Here is a 24,715-nt window from a genome sequence, read left to right on the forward strand (position 1 = left end):
GTGGATCACTGTGAGTTCGAGGCCAGCCTGCCTACAGATCGAGTTCCAGGATAGCCTCCAAACCAATATAGAGAAACCCTGTCTCGAGAAAAATAAATAAATAAATAAAATAAAAAACGTACACTCAAAGAACAAGGTGGTACTACCAAGCCTTTGACTTGAGTCTGATCCCCAGGACACACATGACAGAAGACAAAAACTAATTCCCCAAAGCTGTCCTCTGGTTGCCACGTGTACACCATAGCACACTTGTACCCAGGCACATACATACCCAGACACAAAATAAATAAATGCAGTAAAATTATTAAAGGTTTCCCATGACAAGCCAGGCATGGTGGTGCACTGGGGAGGCAGAGGCAAGCGGATCTCCCGGTTCAAGGACAGCCTGGTCTACAAAGTGAGTTCCACAACAGTTTGGGCTGTTACACAGAAAACCCTGTCTTGAAAAGCAAATGCAATAAAAAAAAAATGTGTTCTCTCTTAATTTCTTCCATGCCAACAATCATCTGACCGTGTCCCATCTTCACTTCCTCTTCTGACCTGGGCTTTAGATGTTTTCACAGAGACATATTAAGCAGTGAAGCCTGGGTTTCAACAACACCCACTGAATTAATTCCTTACCCAATTAGTGTGGATGAGAATATCAGCAACTTCTGTGACGGATGTGAGGGAGGAGGAGGAGGAAATAATCATTTCAAGTCATTTTGTTAAAAATATTTATTTTAAAAAAATACAATTGTTGTCCACATCTAGTTGCACATGTATCTATAAACAAATCTCTACAGCTCTGGACATGTCGTGAACATGCCAGAGCGCTTTCTCAAAGCCAGCTTCCCACATATAAGCAAACCCCTCTGTCAGTTCTTACAGAAAGTTTTTTTTAAAATGTGTCATTTTCTTAAAATACACATGATCTTTATAGAAGTTAACAAAGTTTTTGCATAAAGCTTAGAAGCAACAGAAGGAAGGACCCCTGGTTGGTTACTCAGGGCAGTCCCTTGCAATGCCTGGAGACAGCACCCAGTGGACCCCCATCTTTTTTTTTTTTTTTTTGAACAGCAGTGCATTAGAAAGCCCTCAAAGTGCGCATGCGTCCTTTGCCCCCTCCCTAAACTCTATGACACTTCTGTCACCCTAAGGCAGAATTCAAGACTCCACACTGGCTTCACCAGCCTTAAAACAACACCCCTTTGTCTCTACAGTTAAGTGCTACTGTGTAGCTGGATGAGATGACATGATGCATTCTGTCCAGCTGTAAGAACAACCAATGTTAATTTTAAGGACTGTTAGCAGTTACCATTTCAACTACTTTTTCAGAAAGGAACAAAAGTGATTGTAATGCTTTGCAGCCCTCCTTACTATAAACTAAACTAAACTAAAGACATGTCATTAGTGTCGCCTCGACAGTTCTTCTTTTGGGCAGGTGTTGCTTGCACCCATCTAAAGGTCTACTCATACAAAGTGGTAACACTGAGTAATATGAGATACAGATTTCAATAAAATAAGCAAGGAGGGGTGGCCACACAGGCACCATTCCTCTAAGGAGTCGAGTACCCTGTGAAGTCCTTTTTACCACCCATCCCAAACTCACATACACAGGAAACCTGTCCCCCACCCATCCTGTGTAAACACCAGTGTATATACATTGCAACCACTCCATGGCAGAACACATGCTTTTTACTAAATTCTAGATTAACTGAATGAAAAGTAAGAGTTTGTTATTAATGTCATTTACCTTTTAAATCACGTTCACACCTTAGAGTGCACCAACTGCCAGGTTCACTGTGACTCAACCACCTAGCACACATAAGTTAAAATAACCCATGGTTATTTCTCATTAATCACACAGATCTTGTGCCTCAGGTTGGTCCTGAACTTGCCAAAGATGACCCTGAACTTCTTGATCACCCTGCCTTCTGCATTCCTAGTGCTAGGATTAAAGGCTTGAGCCTCCACTCCCAGTTTTTGATGGAATGGGGATCAAGCCTTGGGCTAGTATGCTAGGCAGGCATTCTAGCAGCCGAGCTGAAGCTCCAGCTTAGGAGGCTCTTTTAAAAAAGAAGTTCTGGTAGGAATCATGGGAAATTACTAGGTTGTTCTTGAGTGCAGACTTAGGCCAGATGTGGTAGCACTTCCTGTAGTCCTAGCTACTCAGGAGGCAGATACCTGAAGAGACTGTTGTAACCAGCAGTTTAATGCAAAACCTACTTTTAAAAAAGCCAATTTAATTATTTGGTGAATAAAAGACATAATTCTAAGAAACTTATTTTAACCCAAAATTTTATGTTTAGAACCAAACTAATCAATATCAAAATGAGCTAAAGCTTCTTAAAAAAAAAAAAAGGTGCGTGCGTGTGTGTGTGTGTGTGTGTGTGTGTGTGTGTGTGTGTGTGTGTGTGTGTGTGTGTTCAGCATGTGTGCAGATGCCCACAAAAGCCACAAGGGGGAGTCAGATCCTCTAACACTGGAGCTATAGGCAGTTGTGAGCCACCTGGCATGGGTGCTGAGAACCACACTCTGTCCCCCTGGACAAGCACCAAGTGCTCTGAGCAGCACTGAACCTCCACCTCTTCTTTTTAAATGTACTTTCAGGCAGGTTCTCATGAGGCTCAGGCTGGCCTTTAACTCCCTATGTAGCCAAGGATGACCCTGAACTCATCTATAATCCTCCTACCTGCATCTCCCAAGCATTAGGATTATGGGCATGTGCTAACAGTCCAGATAGAGCTTTATAGTTAGTCTTTCCAACCCACAAAGATAAATGAAACTGCTAGAAGCAAAGGGAAGAACCTCAGGGCCACATTGTAAGCTGGACTCCAGGAACTCAAAGATCCTATGTAAGTTTTCCCCTAAGTGTTCACTTTAGCTGATTCCCGTAATATTCAACAGGGAACATGCTTTCTATCACATATGCCAGCAATGGCAGCAGCAAATGCTGTCAAACAGAGGCCACTGGTAATACTGTACTCAAGCAAACAATGAAATGTCTCAGAAGGGACTGTGTCCCCTATGTAACAGAAATAAATGAGGAAAGCGACAACTAAAATTGTCTTTTGTGTGTCAAATTTACAGTGCAATCTACCAATGCAAATCATCTTTTAAAATCATAAATTTCTACAAAGAACAATATAAAAGCTTGTGAGTCATTTACATGCTAGCTGAAAGAGGCTGCCTTACTGAGCCTGGAAGGAAGACTCATCAGGTGATCCATTTCTCCCTTCTCTAAATGCTCTAAGTTCCCCAAACTAGAAATGAGAAATAACCGTATTTCCTTGACCCTCAATATCCTGAAGCTGAAATCAAGCAAAGAACCATTAACTGCTTCCAGTTATTAAAATCAAAAACAGCTGGGCATGGTGCTACATGCCTTTAATCCCAGCACTTAGGGACAGAGGCAGGAGGATCTATGTGAGTTCAAGGCCAGCCTGGTCCACATAGTGAGTTTCTCAGAGCTACAAGGTGAGACATTGTTTCAAAAACCAAACAACAAAAAAACAACAAAACAAGCAAACAGTGCTAATAATAGATCCCAAGAAAGTGCCAAGTGATTTAATGGCAGTCCACAGAATTCCCGCTCCTGAGAGGGGGCAGAGTGAATGACTCTATTGGCAGGACCTATGGGCCAGCTGCCAGGCACCATCTCCCTCTCACCTTATCAAGAAGATTCTAGGCTGTATGAGCACAGCTCATAATCCCTGGAGGGATGAGAATTGGTGGACCTTAAGATGGGAAGAAGGCAAAGCTGAGACCATTCAGCCTGACCCTCCCCCCTTGAGGTTTCTGCTAATGCTACTAATAAAGGGTTTAAAGGGTACATTATGCCACCAAGCCAGGAGTCCTCCCTCCACTTACACCCTATAGACACCTTCTGAGAAACTTCCCAACCAACCCAGGAGCAATTTTACACGAAAGCAAACAGAAATGCAAAGAGCTTTAGGAAAATGTCCTTACACTTAATGCATGAATATAAGAGTGCAGGGTAACACCACTGTGGGGGTAGTCTAAGCATCAGGTCCTAACACATTGATTGACAACTGGTCTGTAAGGCCTATGATTCCAGGCATTTAAAACTGAACCGAACAAGGTACTGTCTTTAAAGGTGATACCTGTAGTTGCAGCAATGAGGGGGTTTCCTATATTATGTTTAGAACAAATAGACTAGAGCCATCTTAGGGGAAGAAGAATTGCATACCCTGGGTCAACATGGCAGTGCATGCATAGGGATGTACTCCACCACTATGTGCTCAATCCCCAATTAAGTATTTCAAAGACAAGTTAACTTTATGAAACTTCCCAGTGTGCATTACACTTAGCCTTCAAGAGACTGTAAGCCCCAGGAATTTCCTGGTAAAAGCTGTCATTTAGTTGTGGGGGAGGAGTAGCTCAGTATCAGTCACTTATTTAGCATGTGAGGGCCTGGTTCTGTACCCAGCACCACAGAATCGAGTCCAATCATGTCAGCAGACAGTTCCTCTCCCACAAGCCACTCTGCATTTCCACCTTTAACAAGTGCTAAACTACAAACAGCAGCACTGAAGAAACAAATGGCTGCCTTTTGGCAAGCTAGCCGCATGTTACATTATGTCTCAGTAACAGCGGAGCAGCTTGAAGGACTGTCGGCTTCAGATGGAGCACCTGCTGGACACTTCACTACGATGACAACTGACCTCTCCTGTCTGCTGTTTATAGGTGAAGACATGACTCTGATAGTAACAAGTCCCACGGGGCACAAGACGCGCCATCACCTGTAGAATCCCGCTCAAAGATGGAGATCTCACCTTCAGTAAGTAGCTCTGATAATGTCAGAGAATAATGGGGCAGTGCCAGCACTGAGAACAGCAGGCCTAGAAGAAACCCAACAAAGCGCTTTCCACAGAAGCCACAGAAGCCAGCGTCTGGGAGTCTGCTGGAGACGGACTGTGTGTCTGTCCCTTCCCTGCACTGTGTGTCAAGCACTCAGCTGCTCAAATCCACTTGAGACCCCACCCTGTTCCCGACAGCAGGCCACAGACAGCATCAACACTCTGAATCTTGCTGGTCTGGAAATTCATTCCGAGCCCTGGGTTTCTGCTCAGGCCTGCACTTGTCTCCACACTTTTCCAAGCCAAAGAACGGCACCATGGCATGACAACTCCTGGTTTTTGGCACAGGCAAATGGCACATATGTAGTAAATAAGTGATAAACAGAACAAGTCATTGAGTAAACTAGCCTTTCAGATGCTTAAATGTCCCAAATGAAAAAACACAATAAAAACAGCACTTCATAATCCTGCAAGAAAACTAAAGCTGGCATATACTTTAGCATAAAGCAACCTGACATAATTGTGAAGCTGTTGGTAAAAATATAAGGCCAAAGATGTTTGTAAGAAGACTCTAAAGTAAAAATGTCGGCTGTTCGTAATATGGAGATGAAAAGGAACAGCTCAGGATGCGCAGGGAATCCAGAAAGCATTTGGGAATGAATCCCTAATGAGAAAGAATTAATAGGAAATCTGAAAACCTATGACAAAGCTCCAGAAAATCTCAAGCTAGAATTTTCCCATGTTATTAAAAAAAAATTCTGTACTTGAGAATCAAACAAGCAACTTCATGTTGTGTCAATGAAGGACAGTGATTCTAGGTTCAGAGTCATCTGCTAGGACTGGCTGCTATACAGCATTTATTCTTATGCTAAACCCCCATTTTGTATGTTATGGTAGAGTGTGAATATTACTTTAATAGAGGGATACATATGTATGAATTTTTGAGTAACTCACATTTATAATCTCAGTACTTGGGATGGCCAAGGCAGGAGGATTGCCAAGAGTTTGAGGCCAGCCTAGACTAAAGACTAAGACCCAGTCTCAAAAATCAAAAGAGAAAATAAAACAAACAGAAAACCTTTTCCTAATCAAGGTGTGTGTTCCAGAACACTGCCAACTGCTCTTCTATAATTCCACTAAGGGCCTCAATGGTGCTTAAGACATTACCACATAAAGCTGCCTTTCAGAATGTTAAAATCAAAGGCCACAGTAAACAGTACTAGACCTCACACGGCATAAGACCAAGGTGAACAAAACGAGAGTGGCAATATCAATCGCTGGCATTTAGCCATGAATGCCAAACCACTGGTATACCTGCCAACCACTCCTGCCTTTTGTGATCTCTAGTACAGTATACCAATCTGAAAGGAATTTTCCAGTTTAAGAAGAAAAATCCAGTACTCTACGTAAGTTCATGGCTTTACTTTCTTCACCAAAATTTGAGAAAACAGTCAGACATGGTGGTGTACACTTGTAAAATGTCAGCATTTGGGATGCGGTTCACAGCCAGCCTGAGTGACATAGTAAGATCCTATCTTAAAAACAAAAAACACAGTGAAAAAAATTTATGCTTATATTTTAACTGTTAAAATATGAGGGAAAATAAACTTATATTTTAACTTGATGAAGCTTAATGTTGGCCTTTTAAGGGCCAACATTCAATTATATAATATATACTTTTTCTAATTAGTGGAAATTTCTACCCTTATTCAAACACACAGATTATGCCACAAGGACTATAGCATCACAATAATACTATGAGAAATCATTAAAAGATTACTTAAGTTAGACCTGACATTTTAATTTTGTATTTTTTCAAAAATCAGCATGAGTTAGAGAAAAGTACACTTCAAGTGAAAACATGGCCAGGGAAGTATACACAGGGGTGTGTGGCACTGCACTGAGCCACAGAAAACCAAGGAAACCAGCAGACCCTCCAACCCAGGCATTCCCAGGACCCCAAGACCTTCTAAAACCTTCAGTCACTGAGCTGAGTAGAGATGGTCCAGAACAGAAAAAAAGCTAAAAGGCCTCAGGTGTCTCAAACCCTGACAACCTGCTCATCTCCCCAGCCTCAGGCTACTGTTGCCCAGCACCAGTCACCCTGGCAGACCATACAACGCTCAGGCTTTTTCAGGAAGGAGGTAGTCTACAGCAAGAAATGTCTGCCTTACATACACACAGCAAGGTTATAAACTGACCTTAAAAAGGAAACGCGCGCGCGCACGCGCACTCTCTCTCTCTCTCTCTCTCTCTCTCTCTCTCTCTGTCTCTCTCTCTCTCTCTCTCTCGCATGCACGCACGCACGCACACACACACTCACAGAGCAAGCACATGCTTCCTCGAATTCATTCATTTCAAGAAGAAAGCAGGTCCATCAACACCCTCCCCCCCCAAGGCCTCATGGTTTCTTATAAAGTTGCTCTGAGTTTTTTGTTTTTTTTGAGACAGGGTCTCATGTAGTCCAAGCTAGTTTCAAACTTACTATGTAGCTGAGGCTATCCCTGATTCTTGATCCTCCAGCTTTCACTTCCCAAGTGCTAGGATCACAGACCTGTGCTACCACACCCAGCCTGAGTTTAAATGGTGCCCTTGGACCCATGGCACCTCTATGCTAAAACAGTAAATTATCAAATATATCATCTGTGAAAACTACCAATGGCTTTTCTCCTTTAACTCAAGAAGATAGAAGTCTTATGTTTTCAGAATTTCAAACACCTAGTTAGATCAATTCTCAATATTTACTTAGTACACACATTGTTAACCCACTAAATTACTACAAAGTGCTGCTGAGGGTAATTCCAAATATGCAAGCAAACTAAATACTCCACTCTGGGAAGGAAGCCCATTGCAGCGCCTGTTCCCATCACTCTGAACACTACCTTTGAACCCTACTATTGCACATCGTGGGAACAGAACATTTAGAACCACAAATGAACCAGTAACAAGTCTCCAACTGCCCCTCGAAAAGACAGCTCACTGTTGCCCTTCTCTACTCAGCCACACACACGTCCATACCTAAGCACCTCTGCACCGGACAGCCAGTGATGTTCTGAAAGATGCCACACTGTATCAGTGTCATCCTGAGCCTGCAAGCCCCCACTTCATACTTCTCGGTCAGTTCTAGGGTTTAATGGGTGAGGGGTGGGGCATGCAATCTAATTTATTATCTGGACTTTAGAGTTAAAATTTTTCAAGATTCCACTGTGATACTGCTCTCAATTCAGTCTGAGAGACCAATGTCCCTGTGTGCATCTGGCTCTGACTTACCACACGGTATTTTATAAATGTGACAATATGCAGGTGAAGGGCCATAGCAATAAGAAGTAGTTCTCATTACTAATTTAACAATCATAGTTCTATGTATGAGAGTGGCCAAATGCAATCTGATCCCATAATCTAAAGCATTTTTGGAAAGAAACAAGCACACCTTTATCTCATGACTGACTGGAAAGTTTCACTGTGACGTCCACCTTCTTGATTACACCTGAACACTGCTTCATCCTCTGACCTTCGATTTAAAAAGAAGCACTTTTAAAAAAAAATGCAGAGCAGGAGTGGATAAAATTAGCAAGAAGAAAGCAGGGCCTGTCACTCTGGGTGTCTTCTGGCTGGAAAATGCCCCCACCTGTGTCTTAGGGTATTCAACTGAACCTTTTGCTTGCTTCCAATATTTAATTTTCAAGCCCCAACTCCATTTTCCTAAAAATTATCTTTTTCCAAGATGTGCTGTACGGATACAGAACCACACCACTCAGAGAGCAGACAAGAGATCTGTGCTCAAAGTGGGCTCCTGTGTTCTCAATGAATGCCCCAAACCCACATTAAAACTGAGTTTTCAAAGCCTTGTGTTACCAAAGCTCAGGGCAGGGCCCATTGATAGCTTCAGATGAGATCACAGGTATAGCACAGAGATCCACCCAGGATGAGGGCAAACAAGATGCCTTTCTGTGGTGCTGACTATCACGTCAGAACCTCCCGCCTCATAATACCCTAATTCTTCTAAGAACAGGAATGATTCTTCCTCCCACTGTTAACAAGTGGCTCCCTTTTAGTCTTTCAATAGAGCATACATACTACTAAACATACTACAATTTCCTTTAAGTCGTATTTTTATCCCTTTGAGACAGTCTCACTATATACATAGCCCAGGCTGGCCCTCAACTCTGGGTGTTCTCCTTCTGTCTCAGTTTACCAAGTGCTAGGATCACAGAAGTGGGCCATCATTCATAACTAACAAGTATTTCTTTAAATAACAGATACTAAGCATACTTTTTCCCCTGGCCAAAGAGTCCTTACATCCAGGACTAGTAAATTTGTTCTGCGACTTTCTTGCAAAACACAGCTGCTGAACCCCAACAGACCAATGTTTTTTGCACAAAGCTTAAAAAAACAAACAAAACAAAACAAACAAACAAAAACAGCAACAACACACACACACACACACACACACACACACACACACAAAACCTTTTTAAAAAAGAAGTGAGGTGGAGTTTGAACTCCAATTAAGGCATTTTTATACAGTCCAACTTTTGAGAATCCTGAAAAGGCTTTCAACAGGCAATGGGGAAATTACAACAGTCTAAAAGAGCACTGCAGAACTATCCCTCATTTCAAACCAATCCTGTTGGACGTCTCTGTTTCTTAGTTCCTTGGTCTTAGTCCACAAATGCAAGGGTTATGTCTTCTGTAGGTCTGGAGAAAACGGGCCGGGAGTGGAAGGTCCATCCAGGCTAGACAGAGTGAATGGTCCATGACTGTTGAGCACAGAAGGAAACTGAGGAGACAAAAGCAGGGCAGCATCCTATTAGAACCTCTACTTCTACTTTCCATCCCTCCTACTCCCCAGGGCAGAACACAAGGCACGTCCTCAAGATAAAGGAAGTGACTACATCACAGAAGACTACAGTGTATTTCCGTGTTTTGTTTAAATTTAATCACATGTGGGGTAGGGAGGGGTGGTACACACACACACAGGGGCCATGGCTACCGTGCGTGTGAGGTCAAAGAACTTTTTGAAGGCCATTCTCTCTCCACTTCTATGTGGGTTCCAGGATCAAACAGGCTGTCAGGCTTGCACAACAAGTGCTTTACTCACTGTGACATCTCTAGGCCCAAAATATTATAGGAAAAACATACAAATAAAAATGTCTTTGTCCTCCAAGAAGCTATTTGCAATAGATAGCCCCGCTGGCAAACAGAAAATCAGTTTTCCCCATGAACTATCCCTGAGTATATCAGTCCAGGTCAAGGAGCAGTTGGCCAATACAAAACAGACTCCCTGTTTTTTTGTTGTTGTGCTTTTTTATTCTTATTGACTTTGTTTTTAGTTTGTCTATTTGATTTTCTTTCTTTCTTTCATCTTCTTGGGTTAGCTTGTTTTTCAAGACAGTGTTTCTGGTTTTTTGTTGCTGTTTTTGTTTTTAGTTTTGAAATTTTTTTATTTTATTTTATGTGCACATATGCCTGTGTGAGGGTGTCAGATCCCCTCGAACTGGAGTTACAGACAGTTGTGAGTTGCCATGTGGATACTGGGAATTGAACCTGGGTCCTCTGGAAGAGCAGCCAGTGCTCTTAACTGCTGAGCCATCTCTCCAGCCCCCTCAAGACAGGGTTGCTCTGTGTAACAGCTCTGGCTGTCCTGGAACTCACTCTGTTGACCAAGCTGGCCTTGAACTCAAGAGTTCCACCTGCCTCTGCCTCCCCAGTGCTGGGATTAAAAGTGTAAGCCACTACCGCCCAGCTTTCTGTTGGTTTTAAGGGACAAGCAAACCATGTATTTATAAGAGAGAGAGAGAGAGAGAGAGAGAGAGAGAGAGAGAGAGCGCAAGAGCGAGCATGAAGTTGGGTGGGTAAGGAAGTGAGAAGGACCTAGGAGGAGCTGGGGGAAGAGAAAGAATATGATCAAACTATATTGTATAAAACATGTTTTTAATAAATTTTTTTTTAAAAATTGTCCTAATAATGTATATACTAACTCTAATCTACCTCAAAGAAATAGCGACCTTTACCCTAATGATATCCTGGTATACACCCTTATCTAACCTCAAAGGGTTAAGAAATTTGTTAAATGACAATGGGGTGCTCATAGACCTTAAGGGGACCTACTATTATTGCTTTGCTAAATGGACATGTTGTCAAATAGCCTTCTAAAGATTTATCTTTATACCAAGTGATAAATGCAGCTCTCAACCCTCATAAGAGAAGTATTTTTAAAAACTAATTATGTGTCTATGTGTGTAGTGTGTACATGTGAGTGCAGGTGCCCAAAAAGGGTGCTAGGAACTGAACTCTGGTCCTCTGCAAGAGCAGTACACACTCTTCTCCAGCCCCAGGGAGGCTTTCTTTTGTAGTGAATGTTCAATATTGAGACTCACACTGGTCAAAGTACAGCGAACAAGTGTCTGTGGTGTGCTCAGTCATTAATGGGGTATCTATAGAACATGCAAGCTTGCATACACACACAGACCCCAAGACTCAAGGAACATTGTGGAAGAGGGACAGAAAGAATTTAGGAGCCAGAGGATGGAGAACAGTGCTGTGAAATATTGTCTTCTCAATATGACATGGTGCTGCACTCATAAACTCATAGCAGCTGTGGTTACTCACGCTATCAAGCAAAATCAAGCAAGTCAACATTCCAGCATGGGTAAGGGAGGAGCATATGAGGCCCATCTTAGCTGAGGAGCTGTGATAGTTAGGACTGTTGACTGAGGAGGATTCACTTTTCTTCAGGGGCATAGCCCCAGATACAGTAAATAAGCCCATGCCCACTTATACACAGGCAAGTAACCCTAACCAAACAAAAACAAAAAGACATAAATTTAGGAGGAAGTGTTGTGAAGAGGAAGAAGGATTCCAAAGAGAACAGAATGGGGATAAACAAGGGGACTAGGTTGTATGTATAGGTATGTAATTCTGATCAAAATGCATTAAATATATCCTCATTGTGGCATTAGTATATGTACACAGACTGTCTGACTTACAGTGGTTTAACTTAACACAGCACAAAAAAATGCCACATTCATTCAACAGAAACTATGCCTTGAACATCAGTATTTTCCTGGACTAGTAAAATGCAGTATGAAAAGTTTCTTACTACACTGGGCAGTCCCCAATCACACAATGAATCACAAGGAAAAGCAACCATTACTCTGCAGTGTGTGTGACCATGACACTGAGTATCAACTCTGCCCATTTCTGCAGTTAACATTCCCCAATTACAGGAGGCACACTGTAACTTACCTGGAAAAGCGTATTAGCACCTTGCAGTCTGGCTGGGCTCAGGGGAGCGAATGGGCTGAGAGTGCTCCAAAAGTGGATACTGGAGAGCAAGGGGCTTGGAGTCAGCAAGATGGGTGTCTGCAATACACAAGAAGATAGATTGCTCAAGGACTCACCAGGGTTATGGTCTATCGTCCCAAAGACAGACAGAATCCACACACTATGCTCTTCTCCTCCCCAAACATCTCTAAGCCTGAAATTTTATCATGATGAAAAGCTCAGAAATCACTTTATCATCTAGAAAAGATAAAGGTCACAGTAATCACTTTAGAACCTATCTTTTATAGAGTCTTTCCAAACTAGAAAGCAAACCTAAATTTGGGTACAAAAGAGCAACAGCTGAGTACCTGTAATATCAGACTATATGGGGTGATTTTATTCAAGAGCTCTCCAAGGTGAGCAGGTTAATGCCTAATGTAACTCAGTAAGCTGACTACAAAGCCCACACCAATCCTTCTCTCAAGGCTCTCACTCACTTCTGTTTACTCCTAGGCAAGCATTCTATCATCTGAGCTGCATCCTCAGCCTAAGAATAATGAATTTTAAAAGATGCAAGGTTAAGGGGGCTGGAGAGATGGCTCGGAGGTTAAGAGCACTGACTGCTCTTCCAAAGGTCCTGAGTTCAATTCCCAGCAACCACATGGTGGCTCACAACCAACCAATTTGAGATCTGGTGCCCTCTTCTGATGTGCAGATATACATGGAAGCAGAATGTTATATACATAATAAATAAAATCTTTAAAAAAAAAAAGATGCAATGTTAAATCTCTTTTGTTTTGCAGATCCTAGTTACGGTAAGGAATTGGGAGTTTCCCAGGTTTAAATATAACCTTTCTAAGAGAGCCTTAATTAGCAGAAATTGAATTTTTGTAAACTCTAGGTACAGCTGGAAAGGGGAATAAATGTAGTTACACTTAAGAGGAAGAGCAAGCTACCTGTGAAAAAAGTGCTGGTGTGAGAGACGCTGTTGGGAGAGATGGACTTAAGATCCCCAGGGGGCTGGGGTCACTGCCTGTGACCACAAGGGCGGGTGTCAGTTCTAACCCTTTGGGCTTCTTGGATCTCGAAGAGTTATTTGTTTTGTCCTTTTCTGGCACAGCTGAATCCTCATTTTTAGGCTCCAATGACAAGTTCTCTGGAAGTTCCATTGGCTGAGACGCCACTGAGTCAATGTCTGTGTCAATGTCTGGGTTAGAACTCAGTGGTGGAGAAGGCGTCCTAGGAGGCTCCTTTGGGGGAAGGGGTACGGATGGAACTGGAGGAGTGGGGTTAAAGGTGGTAGCCAGAATGGATGCAGAGGCTGGGGCTTCCAGAGAAGGCAGTGTGGGAGAAACCAGTGTCTCCAAAGCTTGGATAGTTTCTTCAGAAGAGGGAGAAATACTTGGGCTTGTTGAAAAGGTAACAGCAACAGGTTCGATGGGTGGCTTTTTGGCAGGTGTTGTTACAAATTTGATGACAGATGGTGTTGGCTCCTGAGTTTTTTTCTCTGCCAGTTTTTCAGCTGGATTCTCTATCTTGATTGACTTGAAAAGCTTCTTATTGGAGGTGTTCAAAGAGTTGAGAGTAAATGAAGAGTACAAACCAGAATGTATGTAGTCATTGCGACTAGATGTCCTGGCTGCAGGCTGAGGTGCCCGTTCCTTTGCCCCACTCTCAGCATCTTTGGAACTGCTGGCGTCAAGGGAATTTAAAGTTTCACAGTCTCCCTCTATCCTGCCTACTGTCAGTGGATCCATTTTCAAAATCTCTGGATAAGAGACAAACTTGTACACAAACTTCTGACCATTCACTTTTTTAATGATGTTCTGTAGGCAAAGAAGATATAACAGTCTTAAACTTTCTTATAAATTTACATCTTACAGTTCCTGCAAAAGAGAACCTAGTGAAGTGCTCTGTTTGAGAACTAGGCATAGCTTTAAAAAAATAAATAAATAAAAGCTTTGAAAGCATCTACACTCATCTATCCAGGTCAAACACAGTGCCTGTTTAGAGAAATTAAAGCAGCTCAACACCCCTCAGCAACTGGACTAAGCCAGCACATAGTTGCTGAGGCTGTGACTGTTTGACTCTCTTGAATAAAATCACTCCATATAGTCTGATATTACAGTGAGTCAGAACTCACTGAACTACAATCTCCAAACGTCCACGGTGCAAGCCATAAGCATTCTGAGGAAGCTAAGGAGTCTCAGAACATGGCACCTTGAGCTTCCTACATCAATTGACTCTTACCTCAGGAGGGCTGGGAAGATCAACCACTGAGAGGTGGAGGAAGCAACAGTTCAGACACTTAGTCTAAGTCTATTCTTTGGAAATGTGCATTTTTCTCCAGTGCCCAAGAAAATATATAAAAGTCACAAGACATTAAAAGATATAATTTTGGGCTGGAGAGAAGGCTCAGTGGTTAAGAGCAACACCGTCTGCTCTTCCAGAGGTCATGAGTTCAATTCCCAATACCCACATGGTGGCTCACAACCATCTCTAGTGGGATCTGATGCCCTCTTTGGGCATGCAGGTATATATGCAGAGCACTCACACATAAAATATAAATAAATAATTTCTTAAAAAAAAGATATAATTCTGGGTTGAGGAGATGGTTTGGCAGGCAAGGGTATTTATCTATGCAAGCCTGAAGATCCAAGTTTGACCCCCAGAATGTAAAAATCTGGATGTGGTATTATGGCCATGTAATCCCAGCATTCCTACAGAGACGGGGAACAAAGACAGGAGAACTGCCAGGAAACCTGCAGGCCAGCTAGCCTGGGATATGTAGCTCAGCAGCAGAAACAAGAGACCCTGCTCCAGCAAGTACGACACAAAGTGAGAACAGACCCTCAAAAGTTATCCTCTGGGAAGACTGGAGTCAGCTCAGCAGTTAAAAGCACCAGCTGCTATCTTGGGATTAATCTCGGGAGGCAGAGGCAAGTGGATCTCTTAGTTTGAGGCTAGCCTGTCTACCCAGGGATATCCAGGGCAGCCTGGGCTAGAGAGACCCTGCCTCAAGATAAATAGATAGTAGATAGAGCAAGCAAGCAAGTACTGGCTGATCTTCCAGAGGATGTAGATTTGATTTCCAGAACCCACATGGTAGCTTACAACCACTGCTAACTCCAGTTCCAGGAGATCTGACACTTTCTTCTGGCCTCCTCGTATACTAGGCACACAGGTGGTAAACATACATGCATACAGGCAGCAAGCTCATACACATAAAATAAATAAATCATTGAAAAGAAAAAACAAACAACTTGTTCCTGACCTCCACAGACATGCCAGGGCACAAGTGTGCCCCCCTTCTCCCTCACACAAACATAAAATAAATTTTAAAATTTTAAGTGTAATTTAAACTAAGAAATCAACTCTATTTTAAATAGCTACTCTTGTTAATCTAGAGTCCATGGCAATCCTCTTGCCTCAGCCTCTTGAGTGCTGAGGAGTTACAGGTGAGCCACCATACCTGGGGCAATAGCTATTCTTTGGGGTTTTTTTGCAAGACAGGGTTTCCCTATGTAACATCCCTGGCTGTCCTGGAACTCAATCTGTAGACCGGGCTGGCCTTGAATCCACAGAGATCCGCCTGCCCCTCCCTCCTGAGTGCTGTCATTAAAGGTATGCACCACCATACCAGGCTGGCAATAGCTATTTTTTTAAAGCACTAATTTGTGTTCCCAAGACTAAATTAAAACTAAAAATTCAATATACGGGTATATATGATGAAATTTTTGTGTGTGCATGAACATACATGGGTATTCCCATGTGTGGAGGTATGTGTAAACCTGTGTGTGCATATATGTCCATGTGCATGAGAGCCAAAAGCCAACAACAGGCGTCGGCCTCAATTGCTCTGGTTTTTTGTGTTGGTGGTGTTTTTTGAGACGAGGTCTCTCAATGAACCTGGAGCTTGCCAATTTGTCTAGAGTTGCTGGACACTCCCATCTCTGCCTCCCAGCACTGGGACACAGGCACACCCTATCTGGGTCTTTCCCATGGGTGCTGGCAGCAGGCTCTGGTCATCACGCTTGCTCTACAAGCACTTTGCTAACTGAGCCATCTCCCTAGCTCCTGTTTTCTTCTTTTCGTGGAGCAGGGCCTCCTGGGTCTCAGATTGGCTTCACGTTTGGTAAGTCATCAATTTCAGATCCTCCTGCCTTTACCTCCTCAGTGTTAGGATTACAGGCTTGTGCCACAACAGCTGTTTCTGTGGTGCTAAAGATTCAACTTCATGCATGCCAAGCAAGTAGTCTACAACTAAATTACATCCTTAGCCCTAAAAGATAATATTTAAAGTAAATTATGACGTATATAGGAGTATTTATTCTCAAGCATCTCCAATTTCCTTTTTTTTGTATTCCAATTTTGTACTTTTTCTTTTCAAGATCACCTCAGGGGCTAGAGAGACGGTTCAGTGGTTAAGAGCATGAACCTGAGCTCAGTTCCCAGCACCCATGTCAGATGGCTAGCAACTGTATGTAACTCCAGTTCTAAGAGGGCACTGCATGCACACCATACACAGACATCCACTCAGGCCAAACACCCATACACGTAAAATGAAAACAAGTACATCCAGCGAGGTGACTCAGCAGGTAAACGTACTTGCCACCAAGTCTGATTACCTGAGTTTGATCCCTGAACCCATCTGATGGGAGGACAGAACTAACTCTTACAAGTTGTCCTCTGGTTGTCATATGTGCACATGTGTACGAATGAATATAACATTTAAAAACTTTAAAGGAGTTTGTAGAAATACAACCAGAACCACTGAAACTGCTAAATAAACTGGACTAAATAAACCACATTAGTACTCAACATCTCAACAGAAACAAAGGACTAATTCTTGTCTTGAGGTTCTCTGTATAGCAGCAGGGTCAGGGCAGGGTATTTATTTACCTTTACGTAGTAGTATCTCAGGGCTCTGCTGAGCTTATCGTAATTCATATTAGGCTTGTTCTTTCGAATCCCCCAGAGACGAGCCACCTCCTCAGCTTGCAGAAGCTTGAACTCCCCATTGTTAGATGTCCAGCAGATCATGTGCTCGTTCTGAGGCTCCTGCAGGAGCTGAAGAAGGAACTGCCACAGAGTGATGGCACTGTCCATAGCAATGGGCTGAAAGAGCACACAGATAAGTGAGACAGTCATTTAATGAGAGGCACTGGTGTCATGTGTTCTAAGTGTCCTGCACAACACTCAACCATCATTTCACATGTCAAAAGGGAGATTAATACAGGGCTAATTGTCCAAGGACACTGCAAATACTAACACTAGAATTAGTCTAAGCAATCTGAATCCAGAGTCCACCTTCTTACATAAGCTATGTGACTTAGGTTTTGTTTTGACAGTGTCTCCTGTGTGGCCTCAGCTGGCCTTGAACTCACAGTTCTCCTGGCTCAGCCAGCCAAGCACAAGGATTAAACTATGTACCACTATGGCCAGCTCCCTTAAGAAAATCTTATTTTAGTATTGTATTTTGAATTATGTGTATATTTGTGTGTGTGTGTGTGTGTGTGTGTGTGTGTGTGTACATTTGTGGACATGACAGTGGTGCCATAGAGGCCAAAAGAGGGTGTTAGATCTCCTGGAGCTGAGTGCTTAACATGAGTGTTGGGAACCAAACTCAGGTCCCCACAAGCAGTATATACTCGTAGCAGCTGAGCCATCTCTCCAGTCCCCAGCTTCAGAAGTCTTAAGCATGACTGGGTATGGCTCAACAGCAAAGCACCTGTGCGAGCAGGAGGCCTTGGGTTCCAGCTCCAGCATGATAGGGGAAAAAAAATGTTACCTTAAAGACAAGCAGCCAGGGCTGGAGATATGGCTCAGGGGTTAAGAGCATTGACTGTTCTTCCAGAGGTTCTGAGTTCAATTCCCAGCAACCACATGGTGGCTCACAACCATCTGTAATGAGATCCGGTGCCCTCTTCTGGCACGCACTGTATACATGATAAATAAATAAGTAAATAAATAAATCTTAAAAAAAAAAGAACTGAAAAAAAAAAAAAAACAAGCAGCCTCCAAGGAAAATAAATCTAGTTCCATAAATGATAGCAACAAGCTAAAGACTGGAAGTCAACAGAGGTCAGTTGTTAACTTTTACCTTTAAAGTCCTACTGTCACATTCTCTCAGAAGACCACCATTTCAGTGTCTAGCTAAATGAGCCCACTGTGCTTATCTGACAAGATGTGTGTCTCAGGATGGCTAGGAGGCTGAGGTGGAGGGAACAATTTGTTCCTAGTCCAACTGGTCTTTCTCCTCCAAATAGTAAGCATCATGGCAGGGTAGTATTTGTATTGCCATACAAATTGGCAATACTGAGAATTCAACAAAATGTTCCCCAATTCAATCTGCAAGTTCTGTTACTGTTCACAGCCTGCAGAGTTTCTTGTATTTAATTAGTGATCAGGACAAGAACAGAAGAAAAAGCCTTCACTATTGGGGTCTTCCTGTTCAGGCCAGGTCTCAGTTCTAGCAAGCCTTCCACTGGAGCTGGCCAATCCTGTGCTGTAGGATTATCTTGCACACTGCAGTTGCTTCACCAGCACCCCGACTTCTGCCCACTAGATATTAGTACCCTTGCCACTGAGACTGCCTCTGCAGCCAAATCACCCTGCTGACAACCACTCTCCCAGATAGCAAGCAGCAAGGTAGTGCTCTTACAGGGGCATTTTCCTCATAGAACTTCATGGGAAGAATTCCTTACATGGCATCTCTGACCGGATCAACATTTAAGTTTATTCATATGTGACAAAGTGACTGAACAAATCCCACAAAAACTAAAATCATAAAAACTCTCCATTCTCTAGGAATGAAATCTCAGTGGGTCAGAAGAGGGTCTGAAGACAAGCTGATTCTAGTGAAACACTACCAAGACAGGCAAATTGGACTACATCAAAATTGTAAACAGTGCTGTGAATACCAGCAAGCCAGAAAACAATCCCTCCTGTATGTTCTAAACCCTAAACTGGCTCACAAATCATGTGTCATAAAGGAACTTGCATCCCCAGTAGGTAAACAACACTTATGGCATAAAAAGAAAAGCCAGGCCCAGGAGTCTATCCAGAGAAAAGCTGGAAATGGCCAACGAGCATCGAGAAAGATCCCCCCCATCATTAATAGAGACTGGAACTCAAAAACAAGCCAAAACCACAAGTGTGCAACAATAAGCTGACAACGACAGAAACTGAAACTCACACATTGCTGGTAGAAATGTTAAATGTATTGCCTCTACAGCCAAGTTTACCACGTGACCAGGCACACACCTGGATAATGGAAACATATGTCCACAGAAGAACTGTACGGTACCACATGCCTTTAATTCCAACACTAGGAGGCAGAGGTGGGCAGATTTCTATGAGTTCAGTGCCAGCCTGGTCAACATATCAAGTTCCATGCCAGTCAGAAATGAACTGCAAAACTCTGTCTCAAAACAAACCAAAAAACCAAAAACAAAACAACAACAACAACAAAGCAAAGGCCGGGCAGTGGTGGCACATGCCTTTGATCTTAGCACTCGGGAGGCAGAGGCAGGCGGATCTCTGTGAGTTCAAGCCCAGCCTGGTCTACAAAGCTACACAGAGAAACCCTATCTCAAAGAAAAAACAAGCAAACAAAAAACCAGAAATGTTCATAGCAGAATTATTCAAAAATCCTAACAGTGCATCAATTCAAAAGTCCACCCAACTTATGAATGGAATAATAAAATACAGTACATTCATATGCTGGAATATTATTCAGCCACTAAAAGGAATCAAGAGGGGTGGAAAGATGGCTGTTATTAAAACACTTGCTGTACAAGCATGAAGGCCTAGCTCAAATCCCCAGAATCTACATAAAGCAGTAGTCAACATCTGTAACTCCAATGCTCCAAGGGAATGTGAGTGGGCAGGAGAATCCCTACAAGCTCAGGGAGCCAGCTGGCTGAAGTACATGGTGGCAGAATGATGAGACCGTATCTCAAACAAGGCAGAAGGGGAGAGCTACACCTTAGGCTGTCCTGGTACCTTAAGCTACACACATACACACAAAAAACATGAACTCACACAAAGATTAAAAATAACATTAAGTTTAAAGGCAGAAGGAGTAGAGGAGTCACTGGGTAAAAGCATTTGCTGTGCATATGCGATGTCTTAGTTAGGGTTTCTATCCCTGTGAAGAGACACCATGACCAAAGAAAACATTTAATTGGGGCTGGCTGGCTTAAGTTTCAGAGTTTTAGTTCATCGTCATCAACACAGGGAGCATGACGGTGTGCAGGCAAACGTGATGCTAGTGGCTGAGAGTCTTAAATCTTGCAGGCAGCAGGAAGTTGACTGACTTACTGGGCAGTATCCTGAGCATAGAAAACCCCAAAGCCCACTCCCACAGTGACACACCTCCTCCAACAAAGCCATACCCACTTCAACAAAGTCACACCTCCTAATAGTCCCACTCCCTATGAGGGCCAATTACATTCCAACTACCACACCCGACAACCTGAGTTAGCTGTCAAGAACCCACAATGGAAGAAAGGAACTGATTCCTCACAGTTGTACACACACACACACACATTTTTCAGAAAGGAAAGAAGGAAGGAAGGAAGGAAGGAAGGAAGGAAGGAAGGGAGAGAGAGAGAGAGAGAGAGGGAGAGAGAGAGAGGAGAGAGAGAGAGGGAGAGAGAGAGAGAGAGAGAGAAACCAACCGAGTACTGATACAGCATGGAGACCCTTGAAAACATGACAAAAGTGACAAGCACCATCTACAAGGGCCAGTGGGTGGCTCCAGGGATATGAAATGTTCAAACCAGAGCATTCTACCGACAGAAGGGAGACCAATGAGGCTGAGCTGGCTGAGGTAGATGGAGAGCGTCGGGTGGAAGGAGCTGTGGGGAGAAAACTGGAGAATGAACACTGATGGCCACAAGCTTCTTTTAGGGTGGCTGAAAAGGTTCTCAACTAAGAGTGTAGTGATGCCATTCTTGTGCATTAAAGAGCACTCAACCGCATGCTCTTGGCAGGTGATGTTACTCTCAATGAAGACGTTTAAAACAAACAAACAAACCTAACGTAACCAGCATTACAAAACGCAGGCATGAGAAGACTAAGTCTAACAACATATGACTCAGAGGACAGATTAGTGAGCATCAGCCAGGAACATGTCTGGGTTTCTAGAATTGCTCTGCAGCATGAAAATGCCCTCCCTTCATCTTTAGTTACCAGTTTTGACACTGCCTATGCAGATACTGTGATCCAAAAGCAGAGACAGTAAAATAAGAAGGGTTGCCTCCCACAGTCAGAGTTGATGGGAAAGTGAGACAGGAATCCCAGGCTCCTCCATCGGCCATGCACTCCTCTACTTCTGAGAGAGGCCTCTTCTCCATCCAGCAAGAGCATTGCCAGCATTAAACACCAGAGACTGTGATACCAATCCCCAAAGAGCCCCTTTCGTGCTAAGTAACCAGCCCAGTAGACATCTTCCCCACTTAAGCAGAGTTAAAATAGTGATTTCATTTCCATTAAGTGCGGCAGGGGAGGGGTGACCCTTGTCATTGTTTTCAGTTTTCCAAACAGACCTTTTTTCTGGTGATGTCTACTCTGATGGCAATTCTTATGTCTATTCTTATTCTTTTTATTATTAGTTTTCCAATTTTGGCAATTATATCCTGGTCCAACCTGTTAAAACTAATCCAATAAGTAGGAGTCTAAGGGAAGAACACATTTCAGATGTCACCGTCACATCTAGAATGTCTGCAGGAGTCTTGCCTGGTAGCATACACCTTTAATTCCAGCACTCAGGAGGCAGAGGCAGGTGGGTCTCCATGAGTTCAAAGCCAGCCCATTCCAGGACAGCTGGTCTGTTACAATAAACTTGGACACTTCAGCACTTGGGAAGCAGAGAAGCAAGAGATCAAGGTCTCCCTGACCTGTATGCCTGCCTCAAAGCAAAAACACAACACCAAAAACATGTAGTCCTGGGGACCAAAGCCAAGGTTTCATACAGTAAACATGGGTTCTACTACTGAGCTACAACCCTCAACCTAAGATTCAATTTCACTGTCAGGTTATTCTTTCAATGAACTCCTAGATACACAGTAGAAATTCTTCACTTTAGCTCCTACAAGTGTGATATTAATTATGAACTTCAATAATTTCAACTATAATAGAGAACTGGGCTTGGCCTGGTGGCACACACCTTTAATCCCAGCACTCTGAGGCAAAGGCAGTCGGGCCTCTGTGAGTTCCAGGCCAGCTAGGACTACATGAGATACTGTCTCAAAACAAAACACCAGAAAACAAGTAGTGGGGAAACAGGGGAGGTACATGCCTATAATCCTAGCTCACCTGAGGATGAAGTATTGAGGGCTGAGTATGAAGCCAGTCTAGGCTACATAGCAACAGACAGGAACAGAAACATACCCAATACATGCACAAAGACAGAGACATAGTCTAACAACAGTTACAGCTTCAAAGGTTTTGTTTGTTTGTTTTAATTTTTCAAGACAGGGTTTCTCTGTGTAGCAGTCCCGGCTGTACTGAAACTCTATTTGTAGACCACGCTGGCCTGGAACTCAGACATCTATGCCAACAGAGGCGTGCACCACCACCACCACCACCACCACCATTACCACCACCAAGGCTTTTTTAGAACTATAACAAAGGCAGACTTAAAGGAATCCAAATGAAGGAATCTGATCATTGACAGGTTAAATGCTGGAAAAGGTTTAACACTTAAAGACCAGTCTCTAATCTACACTGAAAGAAAGGGCTGTATGGGCTAGAGAGCAGCTCAGCGGTGGAGTGCTGGCATGCTTGAGAACTGAGTTAGATGGCTAGCACCACCTAGGCAATGAAAACTGCTGCTACCTTCGCCAAGGAGTGCAAGGAAAAAAGAACAGGGGGAGTCTGGGGTGCAGATCAGCTGATAAACACCTGCTGCAGACCCTGGTTTTGATACCAAGCACAAGAAGAAGGGAGGAAAGGGGAGCGCAAAGACGATAGCCACAGAATCCTACACAAAGAGGATATTAAACGTATACTTCTTTTCCTTTTGTTGTGCTGGTGACAGAGGATCACCACTCAGTGATCCACATCCCCAGCCTCCAATACATAATGGTATCCCAAAACTTAAATAAGTATTTCCCAAAAAATACAATGAACTCCACGTAAGCAATTCCCATTTTTAAATAAAACCAAGGACCAAAGAACAAAGAGTTTCTACGGGGGTGGGGGTGGGGGATTGAATCATACTGTTTTAACAAAAACACCACTGCCAGCCGGAAATAGAGCTTCAAGTTCTGTGCGCGGGGAGAAGGCAGAAGGTCTGCCCCCCTAGAACAACACACAGGCAGCGTTCTGCTGAGAGAATCTTACTTAAATGACCTAACCTTCAAATTGCAACGGCTTGAGAAAAAGTCTACTGTGTCTTCTGACTTCACCCAACAAATTCCCCTTATTTACTACTGCAGATGCCTGTTAAGATTCCTCGCCCAAAAGATGTTTCCAATGCTTTTCGGAGGAAGAGCTTGCGACCTCTGTACAGTAAGCGAGGGGGGTGGGGGGAACTGCTGAAAAGAAAAGATAAACCCGTGGCCGGATAGACAGCGAGCATGGGGAAGGGAAGAATACGGCGTGAGGCCGCACATCCCGAGATCAAAGTGCGGGGAGACGCAAACCTCCGGCCCGTGGGCGAGCCATGAAAGCACTTTCACTTTCCAACTTCCTGCCAATGCAACAAGTTAAAACTGTTCCCCTCCGCCCCACCCAGGCAACAAAAATCCGCTGCCACCTTCCGCCTAAGGGACTTCTCACGACCCACCGTCGTGCGGGAAGGCGGAGGGGGCGCTCCTGCGAGCACCTGGGCGCCGTGGATCAGCTACCTAGGAGAGCGCGCCACAGGACCCCGCCCACCCGCCGCCAGGCCCCGCCCCCCACCGCCGGGCCCCGCCCTCGCCGCCGCCGCCGCCGGCGCACTTCCTGCCGCGCCCGCAGCCCCCGCCCGACCCGCGCTAAACCAGGCTGAGGGGCGGTGGTGCCAGACCCCGACGGGGCGTGGATGTCCCGCTCACCAGGCCGGACGCGGGAATCCTTCGCGGCCTTGAACGCGGTGCTCGACTCGGACCGCTCCTCACGCTAGGAACTCAAGGACGGCGCGGCAGCCGCGGCGACCCCCGCGCCGGGGCCCGAGAAGGCGGCGGCGGCCGAGCCGAGCCAGCCGCGCGCCTGCAGCCGCCCGCATCTCCTGCCGCCGCAGGTCTCGAGCCCCGCCCTCCGCCTCCGCGCACGCGGCTGGGGCGGCGATGTGGCTAGTTGGACTGCCACTCGCCAGACGCGCGCCCTGCGTTCTCCACCACAGCCCCGCTCTCCCGTCACTCTGCGGCCGCCGCCACTCTCAAACCCCCCCGGCACTGCCGGGGCCCTTCCTAGACGCCGTAGCCTCGCGTCACTTCCGGGGGCGGGGCCGAGCCCCGAAGCCTATGTTTTGTTTCTGGCCCCACGCTCGCGTTTGTACCCTATTAGGCGGTCCGGTGCACTGTCTCCCGGGCCTCCAGCTCCGCCGGACATGCATTCGCCCTTCCCCGCAGGCCCAAAACCAGGCCCGGGGCTCCGGGGTCGCACCTTGGGGCGAGCGGGGTGGCAGGGGAGCTGAGGTGTGAGGGCGACACCCT

The 24,715-nt window shown here is 44.4% G+C and overlaps 1 protein-coding gene across 5 annotated transcripts; it reads right to left on the reverse strand.

Moving 5' to 3' along the window:
* Positions 1-702: 702 nt before the first annotated feature.
* On the reverse strand, positions 703-24,450 carry Elk4 (ETS transcription factor ELK4). Of its 5 annotated transcripts, XR_003485740.2 has the most exons (7): positions 24,116-24,450; positions 16,971-17,186; positions 13,025-13,894; positions 12,051-12,167; positions 8,233-9,582; positions 1,736-1,797; positions 703-1,252 (listed from the first exon to the last, which is right to left on the reverse strand). XR_003485740.2 is itself a non-coding variant. In XM_027417648.2 (5 exons), exons 2-5 carry the CDS (start codon positions 17,175-17,177, stop codon positions 9,484-9,486), a joined length of 1,293 nt encoding a protein of 430 aa, XP_027273449.1. In that variant the 5' UTR covers positions 17,178-17,186; positions 24,116-24,450; the 3' UTR covers positions 703-9,483. The 5 variants fall into 5 exon arrangements, 2 of the variants coding, with proteins under 2 accessions (XP_027273449.1, XP_027273450.1); XR_003485739.2 differs by having other exon boundaries at positions 703-1,797; XR_003485738.2 differs by having other exon boundaries at positions 1,736-9,582.
* Between the last annotated feature and the right edge of the window lie 265 nt (positions 24,451-24,715).

Source organism: Cricetulus griseus, chromosome 5 (genome assembly GCF_003668045.3).
Source record: "Cricetulus griseus strain 17A/GY chromosome 5, alternate assembly CriGri-PICRH-1.0, whole genome shotgun sequence".
NCBI lineage: Eukaryota > Metazoa > Chordata > Mammalia > Rodentia > Cricetidae > Cricetulus > Cricetulus griseus.

What these genes read in the sequence shown, in the direction of transcription:
- Elk4 (XM_027417648.2), bottom strand. Translation starts at nt 17,177, where the DNA reads ATGGACAGTGCCATCACTCTGTGGCAGTTCCTTCTTCAGCTCCTGCAG. An exon ending in TGAGATACTACTACGTAAAG is followed by an intron (nt 13,895 to 16,970) that starts GTAAATAAATAC and finishes CTTTGCCTACAG; the next exon opens with AACATCATTAAAAAAGTGAA. An exon ending in CACCAGCACTTTTTTCACAG is followed by an intron (nt 12,168 to 13,024) that starts GTAGCTTGCTCT and finishes TGTGTATTGCAG; the next exon opens with ACACCCATCTTGCTGACTCC.